Here is a 24,753-nt window from a genome sequence, read left to right on the forward strand (position 1 = left end):
TGTAGGTTGGAAATGTAAGCTGTTAGAGACTGACTGCCACACAACACTTCAGATAGAGAACAAGTCTAATCCTCCTCCATGTTGATCAATAGAGAACTGTAACCATCTAAAATGTTACAGCACCCTTTTCAATGAACCACCTGGTGTGCTGCCGTCCTCTCATTAGGGATCTGAGCTGTAAATTCATCATGACCCATCAGTTGTTTTCGGTGGCTATTCATTTTATGACGTTCATTTTATTGTACTTAACTGCCTGTTTATTACCGGCTTAGTACTGTAGCACCAATAAGGAAATTAGTGCCAGACGCTATTCTTTAGCTGTCTTAAGTGTTTTATTACTATTCTACTGTTAGGCTACAGGTGGAGCGTAATACAGAGTCAAATGGATGAAGGGTGAAGAAAGCTTAAAGATAAACCGTTTGTAAAACCAGGCATAGTAAAATGAACAAACGGAAAGTTTACAAATTGATGTTATTTATTAGTGATTTATAAAGGATAATGTATATAACCCAATAAACTGCCTGTCTACTATGATGCAAAGTTGAACCCATATTAGACTGCAATTTAAACCTTCAGTTAAACCTTTGACTGTGATAAATGTGATGAACCGATCACATGCTGTGTCCATGAAAATAGTAATAGTTTTCTCACCGAAAATTAAATCCTGAATTAGCATTTCACTTTGCTTCATTATTCAGAAGCTGTCGTATGTGGGTCTGCTTCCCTGATATCAAAATTGAGGTGTGTTATAAGAAAGAAGTTCAGTATAATAATATTCACTTTTTAAAAAAAATGTTATTGTGGATTCTAGAGTCTGATCTCAAACCAGAGAACAGGAAGAAAACACGTCACTTTCTGTGCACCAGAGGATTTTTCCCAGGAAAGACCTAAAGGAAAAAAGGGAATTTTTGCACACCTTTCTGCAAGTGACAGGTGTGCAGGACAAAAGCCAAAGAGGTAGATACTAAGAAAGAAATATAATCCCGCACACTGTCTACACTTGCATGATACTTTATTGCGACGTTTCAATAAGACCTTCATCACTAGAGCTTTCATGAACTGGCTATAGGTTGAATCACTGTCGTGTTACATCATTTGAGAGTAGCGAAACGGACATTTATTTATATGAATATGTCACAGATTATGAAAACACTTGTTAGAGCAAAGTGTTGGTGTGCCGAAGGATTGCTTTCCCCAAATGGCATATGTTGTGTCTGATGGACTGTGCTGATCAGTTGGAGGACTTGTTAGTGGTTTGTACTTACTCTTCATCTGCTTGAGCGCCCCTCCCTCTGCCTGAGAGACAGAGAGAAGACCCCCGCCTTGACAGAGCAGCAGTGAAGAAAAACCACGGCAGGCAAAAAAAATAACAAAAATAACAAAAAAACAAAGAGAAACATGTGGAGATGGAGCAGGAGAAAGGAGGCACATGCAAACATAAATATATTTAAAAAGATGAAAGACAGGCAGGGTTAGAGAGTGTTAGTAGAAGACAGATGAGTGTCGGATCGACAATGACATGAACAACAGTAAATGGATGGAACAGCATTACTGTAATATTGTGAGCCGTTTAAAAGCGAGGTTTGGACAGAAAACAATAAACAGGCTTCCTCCATCAGTTAAAGGACTTTTCAATCATTTTCAAGGCCTTGTTTGGAGAAATTCAAAGACTCAAAATCTGCATTATTTGGGGTAAAACATGGCGTTGGTCAAAATTAGACATCGCTGAGGCCTTTTTTTCTCAAATCCAAAAGCTTTCATGGATTGTCAAGGCCTGTGGAAACCCTGGACAGTCCTATTTATTGTTTTAAAAAAGCGGGTTTCAGCTCACATCATTACAAAATAGTCAGTTTTTCCTTGCAGGTAGAACAGCCTGTAAAGCCACAATGTCAGACAGCAGCAGCAGCAGCAGCCGGGGCAGAGGGGCACTTAAGGAAATGGCTGAACACTAAACCAGTTCTCAGGGTAACGGTAGCCCCGCGGCATTAATTTATAATCAGTTATTTGGGATGCTGGGGTCAGACTCAGCTCATCTTCACCCAGTGAGATTACAGTGTTCCCATTCATACCAGGAACTCGGCTTTCTAGGAATAATTATACAGTGAAGTGTATTCTACTGGGCAAGTGTGGATAAACTATTTCTTGTTTATCCACAAGTCCAAATTTAGCTTTTTCCAAATTCTAATAAGCGCCAGATAAAGGAAAGCTACAAAAAGAAGAGACACAGAAAATGAAAGAGGACTGAGAAAGGGTGAAAGGGGGAGAAAAAAGACACAGAAAGGTAAAGTGAAGGTGCACTAACTTCCTGAAGAGGAGGACGGGCGTCGCTGGTTGGCGGCGGCGCTGCCGGCAGAGTGATTGTGGCTGCTTGGCGTCTCCGGGGGCAACGGAGGGGGCGGAGGGGGTGTCGGCGTCGGGTTGCTGGGGGGGAGAGGGGGCGGTGGTGGAGGAGGTGGGGGCGGGACCAGCTCCTCTATGGTGCCGTTCTCCGGGCCGGGGGCGGGGCTATCGGCAGGCTCCTCCAATAACACGGAGCCCTGGTCAAGTTAGAGGGGAAGAGAGAAGAGGATGAGTCAGTCAATATTCCATACACATCACAGATAATTAGGAAAAGTATTTCTATTTATGAATGGTTCCTGCAGGGATTCCTCCATCACAAATGTCTATTCAAACTACCTGCAACCACATTTTTGTATTACTGTCTCCTAGCCGATATTTGGTCAGTAATTATAAGGATGCGACAGGTGGCACATGTAACCAAATTAGGATGTGACGGACTGAAATTAGGCTGCTTCCTTTTTTTCTTCACTGACAAATAGGCCATTTCCTAAATTGAATGACTTGTCTTGAGTGTTCAGCTCTCCAAGAATGAAATAATAATAGAAAGAAATTAATGGACTTCCAGCAAATACTTTTTGTATAGCTTTCACAAACAAATTCAGATCTCTTTCCTAGACTTATAGAAGCCTCCAGAAAGTACGATAAAAAGCCGAGGACCAATCTATTTTGTCAGCTTATCCGTGAAAGACATATACACAACAAGGATAACGGGAATTTAGTTATCTTGCATGGAGAAAAGGCGTGAGGGGGACACACGTCAGAAATTTTAAATTTAGGCTACTTATGTCACTTCAGCCAATTGATTAAATCATCCTTTTCATAGAAAATGCACACATTTGGACCTTGAACTTAAAAGGCTCATATACATTTATATTAATGAATTCAGATTAATTAATTTCTTAACAAATACACATTTGCTGCTACAAAGTAGATGTCACCACCCTTAAGTCAACTTGATAAAAATAAGTCATGATTCACTTTTTATGGAAAATAATCAATTAAAAAAGTCAGGGGCTCTAAGTCTGTTTTGTCACATTACTTGATGGTGTCTGCCCTGCCTGTATAGGCATGTCAGCTGAAACTCCTGGCAGTTAAACTGTTGCACAGAGAATGTACTGAGGGTGACAGATGTGTGTCGACACTCTAACGATGTGTCCTCCCTCTGCTTGCTGCCGCCTTTAATCATCTCATAAAGACATAATGCCCCATCGCTAATAACGGAGCTAATATGTCCTAATCTGGATCTCTAGGGGAAAATGGTGGGACGGTGCCATCTGTCACTGCAAGCGATAGTGCTTTAACCTCCCCCGCCCCCCGACACACACGCGTCCGACACACTCTGCACTCTGCGAGCGTGCCATAACTCTGCTGGAAGCAATTTAATGGGCCGTGACATTTAACCCGACTCCTCCCCCCCCCCCGCCCCGCCCTCTCCTTTCTTCTTTAGACGCGTGCTCGTCATTGTAGCTCCCTTGCCTTGTTTAACCCCCCAGAGAGTCGGGGGAGGGCGGCGTGTGTGTGTGAGGGGGGGTGGGGGGTGGGGTGTCCAGACGGGGTCTCCGGCAGCACGCGCCGGCGCTGCAGTTGATTAGCCGGTCCATCTGTTAGGGAGCCTGTGGGACCAGGAGGGGCCCCACTGAGGCCTTAATTGGCTCAATGTAGATTATACCCCGTATCGCCCAGCGCACCCCCGCTCCTGATACCCAGGGGATTATGGGAACAACTCTCAAGGGACACTGACCCAAGTGTCACAGAGTGTATTCAATTATGTGTGCAGCTATGTGTCAGCAAACAGGTGGTTTAAGCAAATACTCTTGGGGAACAAAAAAAGTAATGGACACAAGTCATTGTCCTCTTGACTTGGATGTTGTTTGGGCTCACGCCAAAATAAACATGTAATTTATTTTCTAGGATTATGTTTTCTTTGATAAAATGTATTTAGTCTTTATCTCATCCTCACACAAACTGTCTCTTGAAAAATAAGCTAATTCTAGTGTTATACAATGTTATTCACAATGTTATTCCCATGGCCTATGACAGTTACAAGACATCTTCAAAAAGGGAAAAGGAGCCTGCACACCTGCCAGTTTGGACATCAAGCCTCAAAAAAGGTTCTTCTGACATGGTACAAAAATTAAAAGTGAAGACAAAGAAAATAAGTGTTTAAGCATTTTTTGAGAATTGATGCCTTAACTGGCTGGTGTGCGGACTCCTTTTGCATTTTTATGATGTTTTTGTAGTATGTTTTTGAGCCAGTGCACCCAAAGTAATCACTAGTGCCTCAGTAAACACAAGCACAGTGTCCAACATATTAATTTACCATTCTATGACAGCTCCATCCATAACCAGAAGAACCAAAGACCCATATTATTTTTTTAGACGTTTTATGCTTTTACACCCAAATGTGCATCAAAGGAAATGTTGTGAACCAGAGTGTGTTTATCTCCTAGAAAGTGTTTTCAGATCCCCCCCAGAAAATCCCTTAATGTGGCAATGCAAATTAACGTTTTACATCTTTTTTCCCCCCATTCAAGTCTCTATGGAGCTTTAAATCAAACTGATATGACAGATATGGGGGCAGGACAAAGTCTCTCTCTCTCTATTTAAATAGGGGAAAGTCATGAGCACTCACTAATGCAAAGGGTCCTCTGACATAGGAAAAAACATGTAAATACTGACATTCAGTGGTATTCTCCTTTTATAGGACTACTGGTCATTGTTCAATTGCTGCTAAGCTGTTACTTTTTGTCTGGGATTGCCCTCAGCTGTTTCCATTGCAGGTTCTTGGACAGTTTACACAGTGGGGTGGAGACTCAAGAGGCGATGGAAATGAGGGGCAGTTTGCATCAGGTGGCAAACAAAAGCTCAAGAGGACACAAGATTATGTAACTCGCCGAGTGGCATAATGTACAGGCAAATAGCGCAGTGTGTGGTAACCTAATGCCAACACACCATACAAACCTCACCCTGAAAATGACCTTATAAGGCACTGAGATGCCCAACTTCAACACTAAACAGCACAACTAGTAGTAGACTTTCTGTATGTTTTACAGCTGAAAGACTGGCTGAATTTAAACAACTGGTGTAATTTAGAGTTATAGCCCATTTACTGTCTTATGCGTCTAGTTTCCATTTTCCACAATGCAATGCATGCCATATGTAATCAGATTTTTTTTTTAACACTTTCGGCATTTTTAAAATACAAACTTTAAACATAGCTTGAAATTAACTGCTGTCCCGGCTAACACCCTAAATAAAAAAAGGAATGGATCTGACAATAAAGTTTACAAGGCGACATGTTTTGAGGGATTATTTCCCGGCACAGTTTTACATTTTTTGCTGTTGGTGTCAGGAAGCAGAGCATAACATGATGCACACATTGATATGAAAACACTGGCCCGGGCACAATGAAGCAAATGGCTTTTTCTGAAGCCAAGCCCTGATATATCGAGCGGCGACCTAGACGATTGGCACAAACTTAAAAAAAAACACCAGAATTATCCTTAAGCTGTCAGTTCAGCACTAGTTGGTTTATGATAATCAAGATGGGAGCAGAGGAATACAGACATGCCCAACCCCTGCTGTGGTCAGGCTGTAAATGTCTCCCTACACCCTCCCATACATAGCATCTCTAAATAACAAGCAGATGATATCAAGAGGGAAATGTAATGTTTTTTGTAATACGTGTTCACTGGCACAAACATAGATGGCGGAAGATGGAGGCAGCATCCCTGAATGAAAAAGGCTTAAAATATTTCTGTGAATGTCCTACTTAAGTTTAGTGAGGAACCCGATGTTGTTGAATGTGATAAACAGCGCGGTCATGTTTACCTCCTCGTTGGGCGCCATGCCTCTGCTCCCGCGGGGCTCGGCCGTGTCGCTGCCCAGCGTCTTGTAGTAATCCCCAGTGCTGGGCTGCTTGCTGAAGCTCCTCGACTTCCTGTTGGAGTCCACTCGCCGCAGTTTATCAGGGTTTTCTCCAGGAGTCAGCTGCTCGAGAGACAAATAAAAAATAAATTAGTAAGAACGTGTGAAAAGAACAACTTAAAAAGGAACATTGCTCCTAGCTTCGGTTCTGACTTCTCATTGGCTTCCGTCTGCAAGTATCTCAAAATATAGTCTAGGCAAATTTTTTTGATCACTTGGTTCACAGATCAGAAATTTAACTTCAGTCCCTTTCTGCATAAGAAAGAGCTTTGTAAGAGAAATCTGCTTTTTTTTTTTTTTTTTTAGCATTTTGAAATGTTTGGGTGAAACAACCTGCAAATTATGACTATAGTAAATTCCTTTTGAATACAGGAAATGGCAAGTTATAAAATAGAAAATAGAAAATGTATAATCCACACTATGCAAAATATGCAATTGTGACATTTTGCATAGTAATCTACTATACATATTTTACAAATGAAAAGGTTTTGTTTCAAAAAGATATACACCGTTTGAAAAAGTGATTAATAGCAGAAAATGTAAACAGATTATGATATTAAAAGGAGAGTGGCTAAAGTAAGTCTTTGGTTGACAAAATAACTTTTTTTTTTTTTTTTTGCAGATTTTTGCAAATTAACTCTTCATTTGTGTGTTGAATACACTGTGTAGGTCTGTGTACTTCTTTAGTAGCTTTTCTTTCCAGATCAGCTCTCCCATGTGACCAAAGCAGCTTTATTAGAATAATAGAACAACTAGGCTTTTATTCAGCTCCAGTAAAACATCAGCATTAATATTGCATGTAAAGCCTGCAGGGCCACAGAACATAAGCATTCACGTGTGGCTTTTGGTCCAATGTAAGAGAGACCCTTCTGTCCTCAGAGCGGGGTCAGAGGTCAGTAACTCGGCCCTTCCAGTCCAGCACTCTCACTTTCCGCTCTGAGCTCTACGTCGACCACCTGCTGCTTAAAGGACTCGAGATCCAAGTCCTAAACCTTAGAAAGACGTCACTGACTCTTGTTAGCACACGTGTGAGTCAGAGTGCACATATTACAAATGCAGTGGATTTTCCTAATGCTAAAAGATTTGCATTTGCATTCAGTACTCAGCTCAAAGATCTTTGCATTTGATTTATTTTTCCAAGCCACTGGTTTTTTCCAACAATGTTCCTATGCTCTATTCTCAGAAATAACCACAGGAAGCTGTCGACTGCACGCATGCCTTGGCCATCTCAGTGAAATTTCTTTGCCTTTCAAATCTAGGCATCAGCATTAAGAATTGGCAAATGCAGTCATTTACATTTGAACCCCTCCCACGACTTCTCACGAAACGCAGACAGGAGCCTCAGACGTCAAGCAGATGTCCGACGTCCAAGATAATGTCAACGTAAGCGGAAATAATTGACGGCCAACCCCTGACCTCCCCTCCTTTGTGGTGTCATGTTCTGAGTTCTTATGGGACTGTTTCGTTTTGTTGACTCATGTCTGCTGTCAAAGGAGCGATCATCAGGTGGGAGGGTAATGTGAGCAGGGGAGCGCTACAGATGGTTTGATTGTCATCCTCCTGGGAGGTGGGCCAACAATAGCCAGTGCACAAAGCATGTCAGCCGCCCCCTCTCACCCCTCACACACACACACACAAACACACACACGCACACACACACACACACCCCTTCTCCCCATTAAACAGATCTGTCTGTCAGCATAAAGTCATTGTTGTCTTTTTTTTTTTTTACAGTCTGGTGTTTTCAAAAGCATAATCAAAGACTGTATAGCTTGGATGTGGGTTGACATGGTTCAACACATTTGCATGTGGTTTAAGCATAAGCCTCAAATTATAAAAGATCATATAAGCATGTTTGCATCACTTAACAACCATTGAAAAGTTATATAACTGCTTATAAAGACAGGAAGGCTGAGGAGACGTACACAGTTAAAAACTGACAATACCTGCACAAAACACATTCAACGTCCAGCTTGTTTTGCAGCTCATACAGCTCAAGTATCTGGTGATAAGCCAAATTCTCACTCGCCTGTATAATCTGGCTACCTGCAGCACAAACTGCTACATGACATCACTGCCAACAAAGTTTTCTTGCCCCCCGTTAACACCTTACCTTAGCGCTAACAGTCCTCTCCCGCAGCTCTCCTCCGGTCTTGACGGAGCCTCAGCCAGAAGCCCAGAGGAGCAGCGAGAGTCTCTGTCACCAGATCACCTCCTCCTCGGCTCAGCGCTACGTCTGTCACTCTACCCGCCCTCTCACTTTACCCACAGGCCTCATCAATAACCTATCGGGCCGGCCACAGCGGCGACGGTGATATCACCACCGGCCCACCGACCGGCCGGCCACTCCCCGGCCCCGCCCAGCGCCTCTTATGCAAAGCGCAGAGACAAAGACCCAGGTGCTGCCCTCACCTGCGCTCAAATCTCTCAGGTTTACGGATTATCACAATATTCTAGGCTCCGGTGTTGTGAATTAGCAGCATGAATGTTGATGGCCGAGCTTACAGAGTCCATAGTTTTTGGGGTGAAAAGGTCTAAGAAAGCTAAGAAACGTGGGAGGCAAAGCAGTCATTTGTATGGCCCGGGCTACACAAAACACTTGACTTGCCACAAAGCAAACACAGACAAATGAGATGGGGGGGAAGCAGATTCGGAGAAAACCTATGCAATGTCATGAAGAAAAAACTCAAACTCAAGCCTCGCTGATGCCCACATTCAACAGGTTTCTTACACCGGCGGTGCAAAATGATGTCTTTTTTAATTAGATTGTTTCAGGCTCTAATAAGTCCACAGGTTAGATTGGTCCATCTGATCAGCTGTATCCCAGGATGGGGTTACACTGCCCTGTTGCTATGGCGCCCGGGGCAGATTGTTTTTCCCTAAGTATATGGTGCACACAGATCTTTATTCTGTGTGTGTGTGTGTGTGAGAGAGAGAGAGAGAGAGAGAGAGAGACAGACAGAGAGAGAGAGAGAGAGAGAGAGAGAGAGAGAGAGAGTGAGTGTGTGTGTGTGTGTGTGTGAGAGAGACAGAGAGAGAGAGAGAGAGAGAGAGAGAGAGAGAGAGAGAGAGAGAGAGAGAGAGAGAGAGAGAGAGAGAGAGAGAGAGAGAGAGAGAGAGAGAGAGAGAGTGTGTGTGTTCAAAGGGGAAGCAAGGATTTTGTTTAATTCTTAATGAGGGCGCGCCCCGGGCTGGTCACCTGGTCAGGGAGAAGAGAGGGGGCGTCACTAATTAAAAACCCTCCCCCACATGACTGATGGAGCGCGCACACACACACACACACACACACACACACACACCCCTTTATGACTCTGACCTCACCCTGGAGACGGTCTATGGCAACAGGACACAGCCCCACAGCCTATAGTCACAATAGCAGCCTGTGGGCTTTATAACAACTAATAACAATTGACTTTGTATAGCAGAGAGCAAACAAATCCTCTTTCTTTCGGTACGTTTGTCTGTCTGTCTTTCTGTCTGTCTTTTCTTCCTTTCTTCTTACTCTACTGATTTTATTTGATTCTTTTCAATCAGCTGGCTCTGTAGCTCCCTTGCCTTTAGGTAATTCTGCTTTCAGGTAAAACAAACAGTGCTGACAACCTTTAATCACTCTGGTTTAGAGGTTTGCTATTTGACAAATACAAGGTATAATCAAAACAATGCAAACACTGACATAAAGACGCTTTAACTAATGGAGATGATTGTCAGTAGCATATTTATAATAAATGGTCATCTGGTCCCACCAACTATATAATGGTGACGGGAAACATGTTTGCAGACACGATTTCAAAATCTCCCATAAATGCTTAATTGTGATGCTCTCTGGTTAAAGCAAAACCACAGACATACAGCTGAAATGACTGTAACTGTAACTGTAATGTTCAGACAGCTGGGTGGCTGATTGTGTCTTACTGATAAGGACATGGTAACCATCAGGAAATAAATGCATCATGAGGTGAAAGTGATCTCTCAGAATTGTTATCTTAGTTGTAATTATCACTTAGAGTGCAGAGACGTTGTAATTACGACTAAGTGATGCCTGGGAATGCACTTCACAGCAGTACAGAGCCACCACAACCCTTCACTGCGCTGAGACTTAACGCTGATGCTAATTTTAATTTGATCATAGCCCTTCCATGAACAAGATTAAAAGGTAGAGTAAAAACGACTCTACTCCCTTCAAGCTGGGAAGTGACATTGTTTTCGGTGAGTCTCGAGCTGCTTGTCAACTCTTCAAACGCTTTCAGTCATCTGTGGCCAGAATAATTACTGGAATTAACATCAGACCCATCACAACAATCATTGTCTGTGCCAACTCAGAGGCCTGCCTCCGTAATGAGCATCTTCGCTAGCCTCGTTAGCCGTGCTAACACAATGACAACATTGTGACACTGTGAGCATCCGGACAAGGGCCACTGTTGCACAAGAGCACCAGCCAAACTGATTGTGGTGCGTGAGGGAAAATGGCCCCCGATGGCCCCTTTAACACAAAAAACCCTAGCTCCTCTGCTTTTTTAGGATTGTTTCATATCACGTCACTAACTCAGCAAACGGCTACTTTTAGACAAACACCATAAACGTGGAATATCCAAAGTGCTAAGCATATGCGGAAGAGAGTTTGTTAATTCAGTCTTTTTTGAGCTGCAGTTTTTAAATGATACCCTTACCTACTATAGGTTTTAAATGATGCCCTAACCTACACTGCCATGCACTGTTTGGGGTAAACATATAAACCATTCAGGATAAGGAGAAGCTTGGCTATCTACTTGTAAGTAATAAGTAAGCCTGTCTTCCAACTAAAAATGAACAACAAAATAAGAGCCTACTAACTATTTCTGTACAGTGAGGCAGCTTGATGGACAAGCACAAATCGGTAGAGCCCAAGTTAAACAAAAAGAAAAGAATAGCCTGTAACTCTAATTCTTAAGAGTTACAGATTTCCCTCTAGATGAAGCAGCTATGAGTCGCAAACAGCTTCATCTAGTAAGGACCGAGTGGGAACTGCTCTCTCTCTCTCTCTCTCTCTCTCTCTCCCCCTCACCTCCTTCTTGCTGGTGTCACTCTCCACGTGCCGCAGGTTGCTCTTCACCTTCAGGAACTCGGCGGACGCCGGCTCCTGCGGCGGCTCCGGAGCCGGGTAGCTGGGAGGCGGAGGGGGAGCCGGGGGACACTGAGGGGGAGGCGGGGGACACTGAGGGGGAGGCGGGGGCGGAAAACTCGGTGGCGGCGGGAGCTGCGAGGCGGCGGCCGGGGGAGACTCGTCCTTCTTGGGGACCTCAGTGCCTATCTCTGGGTTCAGCATGTCCATGTAGGCCTGCATGTCTGTAATGGCCGACTCTGACGCACCTGTAACAAGGTAGGCATGTTTCAGAGTTCACATTAACTTACTGAGTTCCTAAGACAGAAACACAAATGCAAAAATGGTGTGCTGTTGTTTTAAATTGCTGAATCAAAGCATTTAGCAAACCATTCAATATTTACTACATTCAATTTACTCAACCACCATTCAAATGAACTGTAATGAAGTTCCACCTCTCCATCCAAAACAAACTGTCTGCCAACAGACCACTAGGGTGCAGCACCAGTATGGCACGCAACTGGGACACAAAACAAAAGAATGCAAACTGTTGCATGTTATTAGCTCCACTTCAACGAATAGTGGAGGTTCCCACCACTGTTGAGGCGTTAAATTTGGCATTAGCCAAAGAATGGTATGTAAAAGACTGAAGGATTCATGGCTGTTTTCAACACAGTGGCCAACACACACACACTAATGATAGAAATACTGTTAGAACAAGACAACATGATTTGTTTCACCCAACATTCTGAGTATGAGCTGATAAAAAACTTTTTATATTCTACTTTATGTTTATGTTAACTGTTTTGCTCATCAGCTTGTTAGATTTCATTTTACCTAAAGCAGAAAATTAATTGTAATCAAAGTAAAATGAATGAGACAAGACTAACAAAAACAAGAGTAACAAAATCAAAGTATGACATATTTACTTTGCTGTATCACTTCTGACAACATTTTTAAATACATAACGTTTAATTTTATTTCCATCGGTCCCTGACCTGTGACGGTATTCAGCTGAGCAGGCGGAGCGCGTGAGGCCGTTAAGCTGCTCCTCTTCTCCCCGGTGCTGGACTGGCTGGAGTTGGCGGAGTCGTAGTTGGACAGCGAGCTGGAGGGCGAACTGATGTCGAAGTGCGCCGGCTGGTTGGCAGGGGGCATGGTGGTGTTTGGGGAGGAGAGGCCCGAGTCCGGCTGCTTGTACTCGAGGTCCGCCGAGGGGTCCCGGGACAAAACACGGTGCTCCACACTCTGTCAGAGGATGGAGGTCAGAGAGTGCCACGAAATCTACATATTTTACTGAACTTTCTATTTTGCAGACATGACTTACACATAAATAAAAAAAAACAGTGGGGAAAGATCTTCCAAGATAGCCCAAAGATTAATAAAAAATAAACAGATATGAAGTACCTTGAATGCAAAAGTAGGTTTATTAATGCTCCATATAAGCACACAAAAGAACAAATGCACAAAAGTGCTTACTTTTTGTATTCAAGGTACTTCCAATCTATCTATCTATCTATCTATCTATCTATCTATCTATCTATCTATCTATCTATCTACTTTCTATCTATTCCTGTTTAATTTTTGATTTTTCTTTGATAGACATGACTTCCACATTAAGAATAAAAACAAAAACATATCTTTAATTGATTACTGTATACTGAAACATGTCAGGTTACTTTAAATTAGGTGCAAACGGTTAATTCATTTTGCAGGACAGATGCAGAATGATCAGCAGCTTTCACGCCGATGCTTTAAGATTTAAATTGAGCTTTATGAAGTCAATGTTGCCAATGTCTCAAAAGAACTGTAAGGCGTCGGATGTGCAAATTCTTAGCTCCCACTACACCTCAGTCTCAGATGACTTGCACAAGGGGAACAGTTGCATTATGGGTTTAATTACTGTGCTTTAATGACACAGCTCACAGGTGATCAAAAAGGCTCTGGGGCCTTTCTGCTTTTCCCACAGCACAGAACTCAATCTGCCAACTTCCCCCAAGGGACAGAGCGCAAGAGGGGGGAAATATGTTTCCCACACACCAAAGTGAGTTAAGTGGAGGTGTTATTATTTCTCAGGCCTCTTAGGGATTTCGGCGGGTTGGAGCCGTGAGAGCCGGAGTACGCCAAGTGTCAACAGCTCTGTTCATTAGCAGAGAGAAGCTGGTGTCAGTCGAGGGACATGTTGACGTGTTTTTCAAGGTTTCACTTCAGCTCCAGGGAGGACAAACTAACACATTAACTAGAATACATAAATACAGTTGCTGACTAATGTTGCGCAGAATTTGGGAGGCAATTTGGAAGTGTTGGGTGTTTGTGCTAATGACAAAACAACTCAATTGGGCCGACATTGATCCACAGTAAGTAAAAATGTACTGTGTGTCTGAGAAGGCAGAGATAACCGGAGGAGATGGAAGGAGATAATTAAGCCGCGTCCCAACAGAGGGACTTGTCGCCCTCATCTTTCCCTCGGCGCTGCGTCCATGGTGTTAAACATTATTTCATCATCAAATAAGCTGGTGTGAATTCACAAGGGAACAGAGGATTAGCTGCTATGGATTTAGTTGGAGGAGTTGAGGGCTGAATGTGTATGTCAGTTGAAACATTTTTACAGAAACCATTTTTATAAGAATTGCTATATACTGTATCTATTAGTTATTGTGTCCACACTTCTATATGTGTTTTGTTGATGGTTTTCATCTCAGGCGCCAGTCAAGAACTTCCCATAAGTGTTCAGTTAAGTTAATATGTGAAGACTGGAGCCATTAGTGTAAATCATAATAATGAGATACTTTATTAGTCACCATAAGGAAATCCCTCCTCTGATTAAATGGCTGTATCCTTACTCACTTACTACGGTATCCCAGCTGCATAAATGACACAGGTGTTTGTCCGGTTGAATGGCTCTGTCGCCTATATCAGCATCTGTGCTAATGCAATCTCCTGCTATGTAAAGGGCAGGTGTGAGCAGGACATAATGTGGAGGATGGCTGCGTCTCTCACCATATTCTCCACAGTGCGCAGGTACTTGGCACACTGGGAGTGGCCGTTGTACTCGGCCAGGTCCGCTGCTGAGAAGCCGTCCTGGTCCCTGATGCCCAGGTCCACTCCGTTAACGACGAGGATCTGACAGCACTGGAGAGAGAGAGAGAGGGAGGAGGAGGGAGAGGACAGAGGAGAAAGAAAAGAGTGTAGAAGTCAGATATAAAAAGATGGAGGAGACAACCGTTTCAACTGCTGTACTTGAAATTAGCTTCAGTCAGTGAAATGATGATTGATTGAGTGATTAATTCTGCTGGACACGTTTCAGATTGAAAGTGAAAGCGCTGACCTGAAGTTGGGTGATTAGATAAATGGACTGAATCCATCGCTGGTGGAAATTCCCTTACCGATTTTTTGCCAATTTGAACTACCTCGATGTTTGGTAATTTAAAATGCAGACTAGTGGAAGATGCTCAAATGTGGAAGCACACACACAGGGATAGAAATAGTGAAAACAATAATAAAAACATTTCACAGAGCTTTCAGCAGGGTGTGCTTTTGTCCTTGCATGTGATTCGTGTGATTTGAGCCTCTTATTCTACTGCTGGGAATGCACCACCACCTGATACTTGTTCAGCTTTTTTCATGACTGCTTCTACTATAGTTTAAATTCTAAAAATGCCCGTTCCTTGTGCATGTAAACGCTACGTTTCAGTTCAAGTCGTCACGCCTAGACTGTGCACAGGAGGATGTAAAGCATCACCCAGTCCTACACTGACCAGACGAGTCCCACCATCTAATTTACTAATATCAGACAAGCCTTATCAAGGCAGACTTGACAGGAAACAATCTCTCTTATAGATCACTATCATAGAGGACCGGAAACTAAATATCCTTCCCAACAGCAAACTGCCAAACAGCCACCTGCCAAAAGTCCATCAAACAGCTACATTGGAAAGTGTGGGTGTGAAACTTGAGTTTGTTATGAGTCACTTGGTTATTTTGTAAATGATAGAGCAAATCATTGTCTGTTCTGAAACAAATCCTGGCTGTTTGGCAATCAAAGGAACTTGAAAACAGTTCAAAGAGTCCGTTTTGAAACGCTCTGTCAAGTGCCAGGAGGAAGCCGGACTAAAGCTTGCTGTTCTTACCGAGTTTGCAGACTGTGCAAGCTTTGTGTTCCCATACTGACTCATGTTTCAGTTAGCCTCTTAAAATGTTTGCCCCAATCCCCTAAACTTGGACCAGCACTCTGCATGTCAGGGTCGGGGTCAATTCCCTTTCACTTCAACCCCAAACGCTTCTTAAAGAACCGTCATATTTGCTACAATGCAAATATCAGGCAGTAAATGCAGTTCTCTCTACTTTTACGTTTACTACGTCAAGCTAGTGTTGATATTGTTGACTGACCAGACTGGGATACAACTAAACATTAGTCAAAGCAGCAGGTTTGAACAGTGGCAAAACCATCGGCCAGTGGCCATTCATTCAAAACAGATGGTCCAATGTGAAACCAAATATGACAGCGAACCCAGAATCATACTGTGGCAGGTAAAAAGGTATATCTTATAAAACCTATAAGACTTATATAATAATGCTATTTCTAGGCTATCTCAGTATTTGTCTGTGCTATTACTATTACTATTATTAATAATAATAAAGAAAAAGAAAAGGAAACACTACTGAAAGCTAATATTTTGCACAAACAAACTCCCTGGTCTGCTAAAAACTCACTTGATCAAACACAATATCTATACAACAATGTAAAATGCAACATGCTTATACATTCTCATGCCAACATGCTAATACTTAATAATACATTCGTTTTATTAGTTGACTCTACAGATAGATAAATGGCAAACTGATACCAAACCTGGAAGGATTGCATCATGAGCCCAGGATAATTGTACAACCCTTTTCTTCTTGTATTTTTAGGTGATTTAAGGTCCATTTGATCCAAAATATCATGTTTTTGACATAATTAACTCTGAAAGTTTGGACACTGTTTTCATTGAGAGATTATTGCTTCTCACTTTATGCAATTTAGGAGGAACCTCTCCCCCTGGTTGCTTGAGCGTGTTTCTTTCCACTTTTAAACTGAAACTTGGGCTATCTGTGTCTCAGAGTGACCATGAAGTCTGGTTTAACTCTCAACACTGTAGTAGTAAGACAAACACACACACACACACACACACCTCCAGTTCCCCGTTCTCGGCAGCGTCGTGCAGCGGAGTCCCCTCCCAGCTGTCAGTGATGATTTCGCCGCCATGCAGCAGCAGCCAGCTGAGCACCTTGGCGTGGCCGCGGCTGGCGGCGAAGTGCATGGCCGTCGCCCCGTCGCTGTCCCTGTCCGCCAGGCTGATCTCTGTGAAACTCATCTGATGGGCGAGACAAATAACTGTCATATTCTGAACCATCAGGGATAAAAAGAATTCAGCTACTCTTAAAGAACAACTTGATTTATTATTAAAACCCAACACGTTTCAGTCGACAATAATTGCAATAACATCCAAAATGGCTACCTCAGCTTATCTCACGATATGATTCGATATGCGATATGGGTTCACGATTCTATATAATCAAAATACGATGTAATAAATTAAAATTCAATGATAAAAAAGTCTTATGTTTAATGCACAAAGTATGGGATGTCCCGTCTAGATTTTGATCTGTGTATATCTGTCTGCAGATACGTTCCAGCCATTCCAACATACCAGCCAGACGATGACGGTGTTGTGGCCCATCTGGGCGGCAGCATGCAGCGGCGTCATGCCGTCATTGGCTCTGATGCTCGGATCCGCCCCGCAATCCTTGACCAGGTATTGGACGACCTCCAGATGACCCTCCTGGCAGGCCAGGTAGAGGGGTGTGGCACCATTCTTTGTTTGGGAATTGACAACACTGTGGGGAAAAGAAAGAGTAAGGTGAGTAAGAGGAAGATGAGGACCTTATTTCTGTCAAGAAGGTGCTGAGACTGGTAGCATTGCAGCAGGTGTTTAGCGGTTTATCGATCTTATTGTCCAAAGCACCCTGGTTAAACTTGAGTGTGCAATTTAAGTAAGTAAGTAAGTAAGTAAGTAAGTAAGTAAATAAATAAAGTTTATTAATATATCATCTTTCACAGAGCAAAGTCACAAAGTGCTTCACAAGAGTAAAATAGTTAAAATAAGACCAGAAAAAAATCAAGAAATAAGAACGCAATAAGACCAGAAAACAGTAAAAAAAACAACAACAATAAAACATAACAACAATATAACATAAAAACACCCAGAATTACAGACACAGAGGCTAAACAAATGCCAGTCTGAACAGATGAGTCTTTAGCTGCTCTTTGAAAGTGTCAACAGATTCCACAAATCATTTTGTGACAGCAGGTCAAGACTGATCTACAGCCAGTGGTAAAAGTATTGAGGCAGTGGGGTGAAATGCAAAAGTGATCCTAAACAACTTGAAGTATTGTGTTGGGAGATTAAAGGATTTTTACTCGTAATTACGGCCTGGATTTTCAGTCATCTAGTCTTAACCCACGGATTCCACACTCATGTAGAGCACAATCTATCTGCTGGTCACAACCCACTGAGTCACATTCAGTATTTGGGGTTTTGTAGAGTATCTCAAACATACAAGCAAATGAACTGTGAAAATCCATAACTGATTGCCTGTACTTACTTGTACTTGCCAATAATAATAATAAAGTTTGGAGCAGAATGAAATCCTCAATTATTTGCAACTATCCTCCTTTTAGGTCTGAGACACCGAAAAATAAAGCGGAGATGAGGTCACTTATGATGAGATGATCCCAACCCATGATACTGCAACATCTGTGTGGATTGCAAATGACAGCACAGCATGTAAATCGAATGCAAAAACTTTTACACCAAACTTGTCGAAAGAAAGAAAACACCATCTTGCTTCTTTGTTGTTGTGCATGGAAACAGTCAGATAAAACGTATCCATTATCCATCTCCTATTCATAATTAGGGTTCGACTGATACGGGCGTTTGACGGCCAGTACCGATATTTTGTCTCCCAAATTACAAGGCTGCAATGTTTCCCCCTGAATTATATTCTTGTCAGGGTGGAAAAGCCTCTGGAACAACATTTAGACCATGGGACAGTAAAATTCCCCATTGAAAACCATACTAATGAAGGTCTTTTAATTTGGTTATCAGCTCCTTAAGGCAGGGTGAGGCAGGTTTCATTGCAGGTTTGACAAGCTGCCACACCTGAAGCTGCTGAGTAATATCATATCCTCACCTCCATCATATCGGCTTTGGTGAACACTGACTGGCTAATGTCTGGTTTATATTAAAAGGCTTACATCGGCTCTATTCGTTATGACATAGCTTGTAGCAGCAGGAAAGCGTGACAAGAAAACACGCCGCTGTTGAACTCAACATATACAACGGGAGAGCTATTTTGAGCGCAGACAGTAAGGACAGCGAGCCAAATCCAGCTCTCCCTCATATCTAAAGGCCCTTAGCCCCACCTCCTCTGGGAAAGCTCATCCAATGACGGTTCCCCCTCTTGTCCCAGATCTTTCCAGTCACAGCGGGAGGTCAGGGAGTGAACAAGCGCTTCCCCTCTAAATCCCATAAGGCCATGCTTTATTTGGACACTGACAAATGAGCAAAGGAGTCTCCTAAGAGGATTAGCACTCCAGTGGCTTTGCCCGCCTTGCTTTGCGCTTAACGAAGTGTCGTCAATGGCAGAGAGAGAGACTGAGTAGGGTAAAGAGGAAGACCAGCGGAGGGAAGGTGAGGGGGGGGCAGATCCTGCAGACGCAAACATGACCCCGCCAAGTTTTCCCTGAAAAGATTGCAGCTCGAAGCCAAAAACTGCACCGACTAAAGACCCCACATTAAATCTACGTGTGGATGAGGTTACGTTCTGGTCCAAATCCAACACTTTAAGCTGCCTCTGTTTATTTCTGGTGATCAAGTGTTTAGTCCTGGACAGCCACCAGTCGCGTTGGCTTGCTGTCAGAAAGGAGATGCACAGCCTTGAAATAACACGTCTTCTGCAGATACGGTCACACAGAATAAGTTGAATCGGACATGCGGTTGAGGCATGAACAGCCCTGCGTCTTTTGGGGAAAAAGGTTCCAAAAACGTGATGGGTAATGTTTGGGTGAGTGAGGGAAAGGATCCAGCTAAAAACAAGCACATCTTAAATATTTCAAAATAAGAAGGGGAAGTAATCTGCGGTTCTGTCATCAGGAAGTGGGCAGACGGGTTAATTATTCATGAGTGTAACCAAAGTGGGCCCGGGGTTCACCTGCACACTGGGGTCCGTACAGGGGAGAACCTCACATTTATCATTAATACCGACCGCAAAGATAGCGGGAATGACAAAGTCGAGCGTTTTCATGGTCAAACCGATACGATTCTTACAGCAAGTACCACTGTTGTCAGAACAGCACACAGGCTTGAACACTCTTCGCTAAACAAGTGCTTTTGGAGTATAGGTGTAGATTTCAAAGGGCTTAAGAAAGAGGTTAGCCTTGTGTGACGACACGAAGACAAAGTGCCACAATGGCCGATACCTCGTCACTCACTTTGGAGTGTGTGTTTTTTTCCTTTGAGTGACAAAGTAGCAGACATTTGATATATTTCCAGTTCGGCTCCAATGAGTAATTTACCTCAGTAATTGTCTGTACACTGTCCCCTCCCCTCCCCCATGGCCACAGTAACAAAGGCTAAGGTTATCTTCATTACTAGCAAAGTAATTGATGTCGCACTAATGGTCTCCTCGCCTGATAAAGGCTTGTTGCCTCCTTAGTGGCTTTTCCTGTTTCACTAATGAAGAGTGGTATGGGAGAAATTATATGCTTTGCACCAACCACAATCCTCCTTAACAGTCTGACCTAAGTGTGTTTTTGTAGATTCCAATATGGCAATATACTATTTCTCATTTTCTGGTTGGTCTGTATATCTTCCGATTGAGGCTACAATAGTTTAGATAAACAAGGCATACAAAACAGGGGGGATCTCAGAAAATAAAATGAAGATAAAACAAGACATTTGATGTGATCCTCATTGGGTCGAGGGCTGCCAGGGTTAGAGGGATGTTTCTAGCTGATACACGGTACAAGCCTTCGCATCGCCAACACATAAACTTTTCAGGAACTAATGGAAAACGGTCTTGTTTTCACCTTGACGATCATGCATTTTTCAGTGTATCCAGTGGGTTTTGAAAGCGTTTCAAAGACCCAACCGCTGCAGAACTGTCTCAACCCATAGAGGAAAATGTCATCTTTCAGTTTAAGTTAAAATTCCCATTCCTGATGAAGACTGAGATATGCAGTTGGTTTGAATACTGTTGACAAAATGCACTTACTGTAAGTCACTTTGGACAAAAGCGTCTATTAAATGACGTAATGTAATGTAATGTAAAACATTAAAATCACCAAAATTGGCGGTTTTCGCCCAACAACAACGACATTCTAACAAGGTATATGCACTTGTGGCGCTGTAAGGCATTTTGCATAAAAGCAACCATCAACTAGCATGTGTTATGTTGCATTTTATGAGTTTACCCGCCTTGTGAGGGAGAACAGAGCAGGTTTTTTTCCAACTTGTACCAAGACGTTACTAAGAAGATTAGAGCTGAAGGAAATAAGTGCCCACTGTTATCGCTCAGCTGGGAGAAATACTCCCCTCACCTACTTACCCCTTACTCTCCATACTCTTCCAGCTTAAAGCAAAACACCATCCAACTTATGAATTCATATATGCCTATTCCTCTGCTCCTGGGTTAGCTCAGTCCACATTCATAAACTTGAACAACTCTCCCAAAGCTGGAAACAACAGAAACAAGACTCCTTTCTGAGCTGCTACATTATAATAAACAGCAGACTGACTTTATGTATTCATACAATCTTTCTTTTAACCTTTACATCAAAATGAGCTTCATTTTAAAGAAGTGCTAACTCATCTCAAGCAGAAAAAGTACTGACATCCTTAGAAAATTCCCCTAGGTGTTCCAGCTGTCATCTTTATCATCTTTTTCTAATTTTCTATCATTGGAGCATCAGAGGCTTGGATGTAAGATAAACAAACTCCTGTCTCATTTCTGGGAGACTATCTCCTTTTTGAGAGTACAGAAGTAAGTATTTCCTATTACATTACAAACTGTACTATCCTAGAGCATGTGAAGACCATTGGAGTCGGATTCTCCTTTAGGCGGCTGTGCTGTAACTGAGTGTGGTAAAGGAGACGTGGGGAAAGTCCGAGGCTCAATAGGCTAATCCAAATCCTAAGACTGGTGATTTCCCTGCGCAGCTATAGCTCCGACCTGTAAGAAGTTTGTCCAACAATACGGTTTCATCGCCTCACTTTCTAGAATATCCCGCTCCAGAAGTATACCCTTCTCAACCTCATGCTGGAATTATGCCGAGGCCAAAGATCTTAATCTGCACTAATTGATTGCACAACCTGTCTGTATCTCTCTCTCTCTCTCCCTCCCTCTCTTTCTCATTCATTCAACCTTTTGTGTGCCAAGGCTATCGGCGGAGACACAGCACATTAGCCTGTTGGTTTTGCTTCACTGGGATGGACGGGTGAACAAAACACCAATTCAGAAGTGACTCATAAATCGAACAATCGCTATCTGGAAGCAAATCCGCATCTGTGCCGTTCCAATTGTACCGCGAAAAAACAATGACAGCCTAATGAGCAGCACATTGCAGACAGATGAATACTGCGGCATGTTTATGGTGACACACTCCTCGCTGCTCCTGGCTCCTGACTTCACAGAGCGTAGTAAACCTGTCTGCATGCCATTCACAAGAAAAGCCATTACAGCAAGCCAAATTTTCTTTAGCGGCCTTCTCACAAAGAAGCTGTGTAGCATTTTTAATCCTTTGATGCAAATACAATAATTATATGATACAATAATTCGAGTGCAACTCTCTCGGTGGATGTTGCAAGTAGGGTTAGACCGATAATGGCCTTTCATAAACATCAGACATCGGCCAGTTATGGTTATGGTTCGTTAGTCTGTAAAACATGCAATTAAATTTGATTTTGTCATTTAATTCTTCAGTTATGTTTTTTGTAAATTAATTATTCATTTAAAGGCCTAATGTATCCCAGAGTTTCCCCTACTATTGAATGTGTGTGGTTGGTCATTCTGCTTTAAGGAGCTGCTAAAACTAAAAGAATTTCATTCAGTATGGGTTTCGATAGAGAGTTTTAGCGGCTGGGTGGTTTTAGTTGGTCTAAATGCTGTTTTAGAGGCTTTTCCACCTTGTCAAGAATACAGTTATGGGGGAAACACTAAATCCTTGTAATTTTTTGTCATGAAAATGGCTAAATATCGGCTATCGGTGTCTTGATTGATCAAATCCCAGTTTCAAGTGTGAGGTACAGTGTACAAGTCTTTCAGTGTCCTAAGGGTGTGAAAACATGGAAGGAAACCTGTGGGCTCTTAAGCTGCGAACTGAACTTGTTCTAGCTTGTTTACTGTTTTTTCCTCGCTAGCGTATGAGCTGTTACCTCTGTGCAACATCACTCATAATGTTTGTACTGCTATTAGGCCACCAGTCATCAAATTGATGATGTAAGGCAGGAGGTCATGTTATCCTTGTGGTGTCTAAAGTAGAACAATCTCCAAACCATCCAATTACCTCTTAAAACTTAGCGATACAACATTTGCGGCTTGTAATAAACCCTGAAACAAGAAAGCTATCTCCCCGCCGCAAAGTTCCATCCTAAACAAAGCAGGAGCCCGGCGGCGACAAAGCAGCCCCTCTATTCAAACGTATTTGTTTTCCTCATTATCTTATCGCCGGTTGGCGCTACTGTGTGTCGCCGTGGAGATGGTGGTAAACAGCAGCGGAGGGAGGGGAGGTGGAGAGGGGTGAATGGAGCCCAGCTATCAGGGAGCTACCGTGTCCCTCAGGCTCATTAAATTTTCAGCAGCAGTGCAGCTGTCTGGGGTGCAACCCGACAATATTGGAGGTGCGCGGCCCGAGGTTCGCGCCTGGACAAGCTCCTCGTCCTCCTCGGGTCAACAGAGTCAAAGCAATTTAACAAACACGGCTGTTTAGCTCGAAGGTCGTGCAATAAATTAATTACATTTCTGTCTATCTCCATTACTTTATGGCAGCGGTCCGTGATCACTGTTGATAGCTGAAGTACACACCGGCACAGAGAACATCCATCACAGGCTCAACAGTTATCTGTGTAGTTTCCATTTTTATTCTTTTATAACTGACAGGTGTTGCTATCAATAATGCTGAACTGAAAACAAATCAATAGCAATATCCAGTGCCAATAGCCTTGCTTATTTAACACTACTCAGTGGGATCTGTTTCTGTACTGTATTCACTTTAATGTTGCTAAACAAAACCAAGTAATTGAAGTTACAGCAGCATGTTTCTGTCTGTGGGGAGGCGTCCATCAACAGCCTCGCTACTGAAATGTCCTTGACCAAGACACTGAACCCTCCCTGCTCACTCACTGTAAGAAGCTCTGGATAAGAGTATCAGCTACATGCTTCAAGTGTATAATGTATACAGAGGAGGCATTTGCTTAAGTATACAGTGCTGGAGGGCTGCCATGTAACAAAACATATGAACCATAAAACAACATGACAATTACTATATGTATATGTATACTATACTTATTACAGTTTTTAACTTGAAGCTGTTCATGAAATCAAGAGAACAGTTCTCTTTAGAATAAGGGGTAACACTTTCCCTTACAGTGAAGACACCAGTGTATTAACGTGTGTATTAACCTATGGGAAAGCAATGTAAGAAGACAATAATATTCTTAGTCCCTCAAGGAAATTGTATCTGCATTTACAATACTTTTCCACAGCCTAATACACAGGTTAATACACTAGAATAAGGCCATTGTAAAATTAAGTAATACAAAATATTGCATTGTAAGACTGCAACAGAGCTATCATGAAGCAACAGATAATTAGCCTACTTGGCTACTGTCAACAATATGGGGTGGTAGTAACAACTGTGAAACATGCCTGTGAATACTTATTATGTAACCATTGCATCAAGTTTGGGACAATTCACTTTCAGTTCAAAATATAAACCCAAACTTCAATTCACAATAATAAAACAGTATTCCTTCTCATTCATTTCTTTCAAACCGATAGAAGAACCCTTACTCTGCCTGACACAAAAAGATTTCCTATCACTGAGTTCAAATTATACAACAGGATGTATCAGCCATAATTCCCATTAAGTACAGCTAGCTGTGAGTGTCCTGTTGGATCAGTGGGCTAAGTTGCGTACCATGTGATATGACGTCTTGGGTTTGAACCTGGCTTCGTTGTTGCATCATCATACTCGTAATCACAGTAAAGACCAACCTCTCCAGTAGTGAGTTGATTGAAATAAGTGTAAATTGACTATGACCCTGCTTTCCTTTTTACTAGGTAATACCTGCAAACGACCTGGTTGT

The 24,753-nt window shown here is 42.6% G+C and overlaps 1 protein-coding gene across 1 annotated transcript in view; it reads right to left on the reverse strand.

Annotated features, from left to right (window-relative positions):
• Positions 1-24,753, reverse strand: part of espn (espin) — a 50,353-nt gene that overhangs the window by 19,766 nt on the left and 5,834 nt on the right. The window contains exons 3-9 of the mRNA XM_071923672.2: positions 17,038-17,224; positions 16,519-16,701; positions 14,345-14,476; positions 12,350-12,592; positions 11,309-11,602; positions 6,172-6,330; positions 2,303-2,537 (exon numbers count right to left, since the gene is read on the reverse strand). Of these exons, the coding sequence (XP_071779773.2) occupies positions 2,303-2,537; positions 6,172-6,330; positions 11,309-11,602; positions 12,350-12,592; positions 14,345-14,476; positions 16,519-16,701; positions 17,038-17,224 (1,433 nt within the window). The remainder of the gene's footprint in view (positions 1-2,302; positions 2,538-6,171; positions 6,331-11,308; positions 11,603-12,349; positions 12,593-14,344; positions 14,477-16,518; positions 16,702-17,037; positions 17,225-24,753) is intronic.

Source organism: Centroberyx gerrardi, chromosome 14 (assembly GCF_048128805.1).
Source record: "Centroberyx gerrardi isolate f3 chromosome 14, fCenGer3.hap1.cur.20231027, whole genome shotgun sequence".
NCBI classification, from domain to species: Eukaryota; Metazoa; Chordata; class Actinopteri; order Beryciformes; family Berycidae; genus Centroberyx; species Centroberyx gerrardi.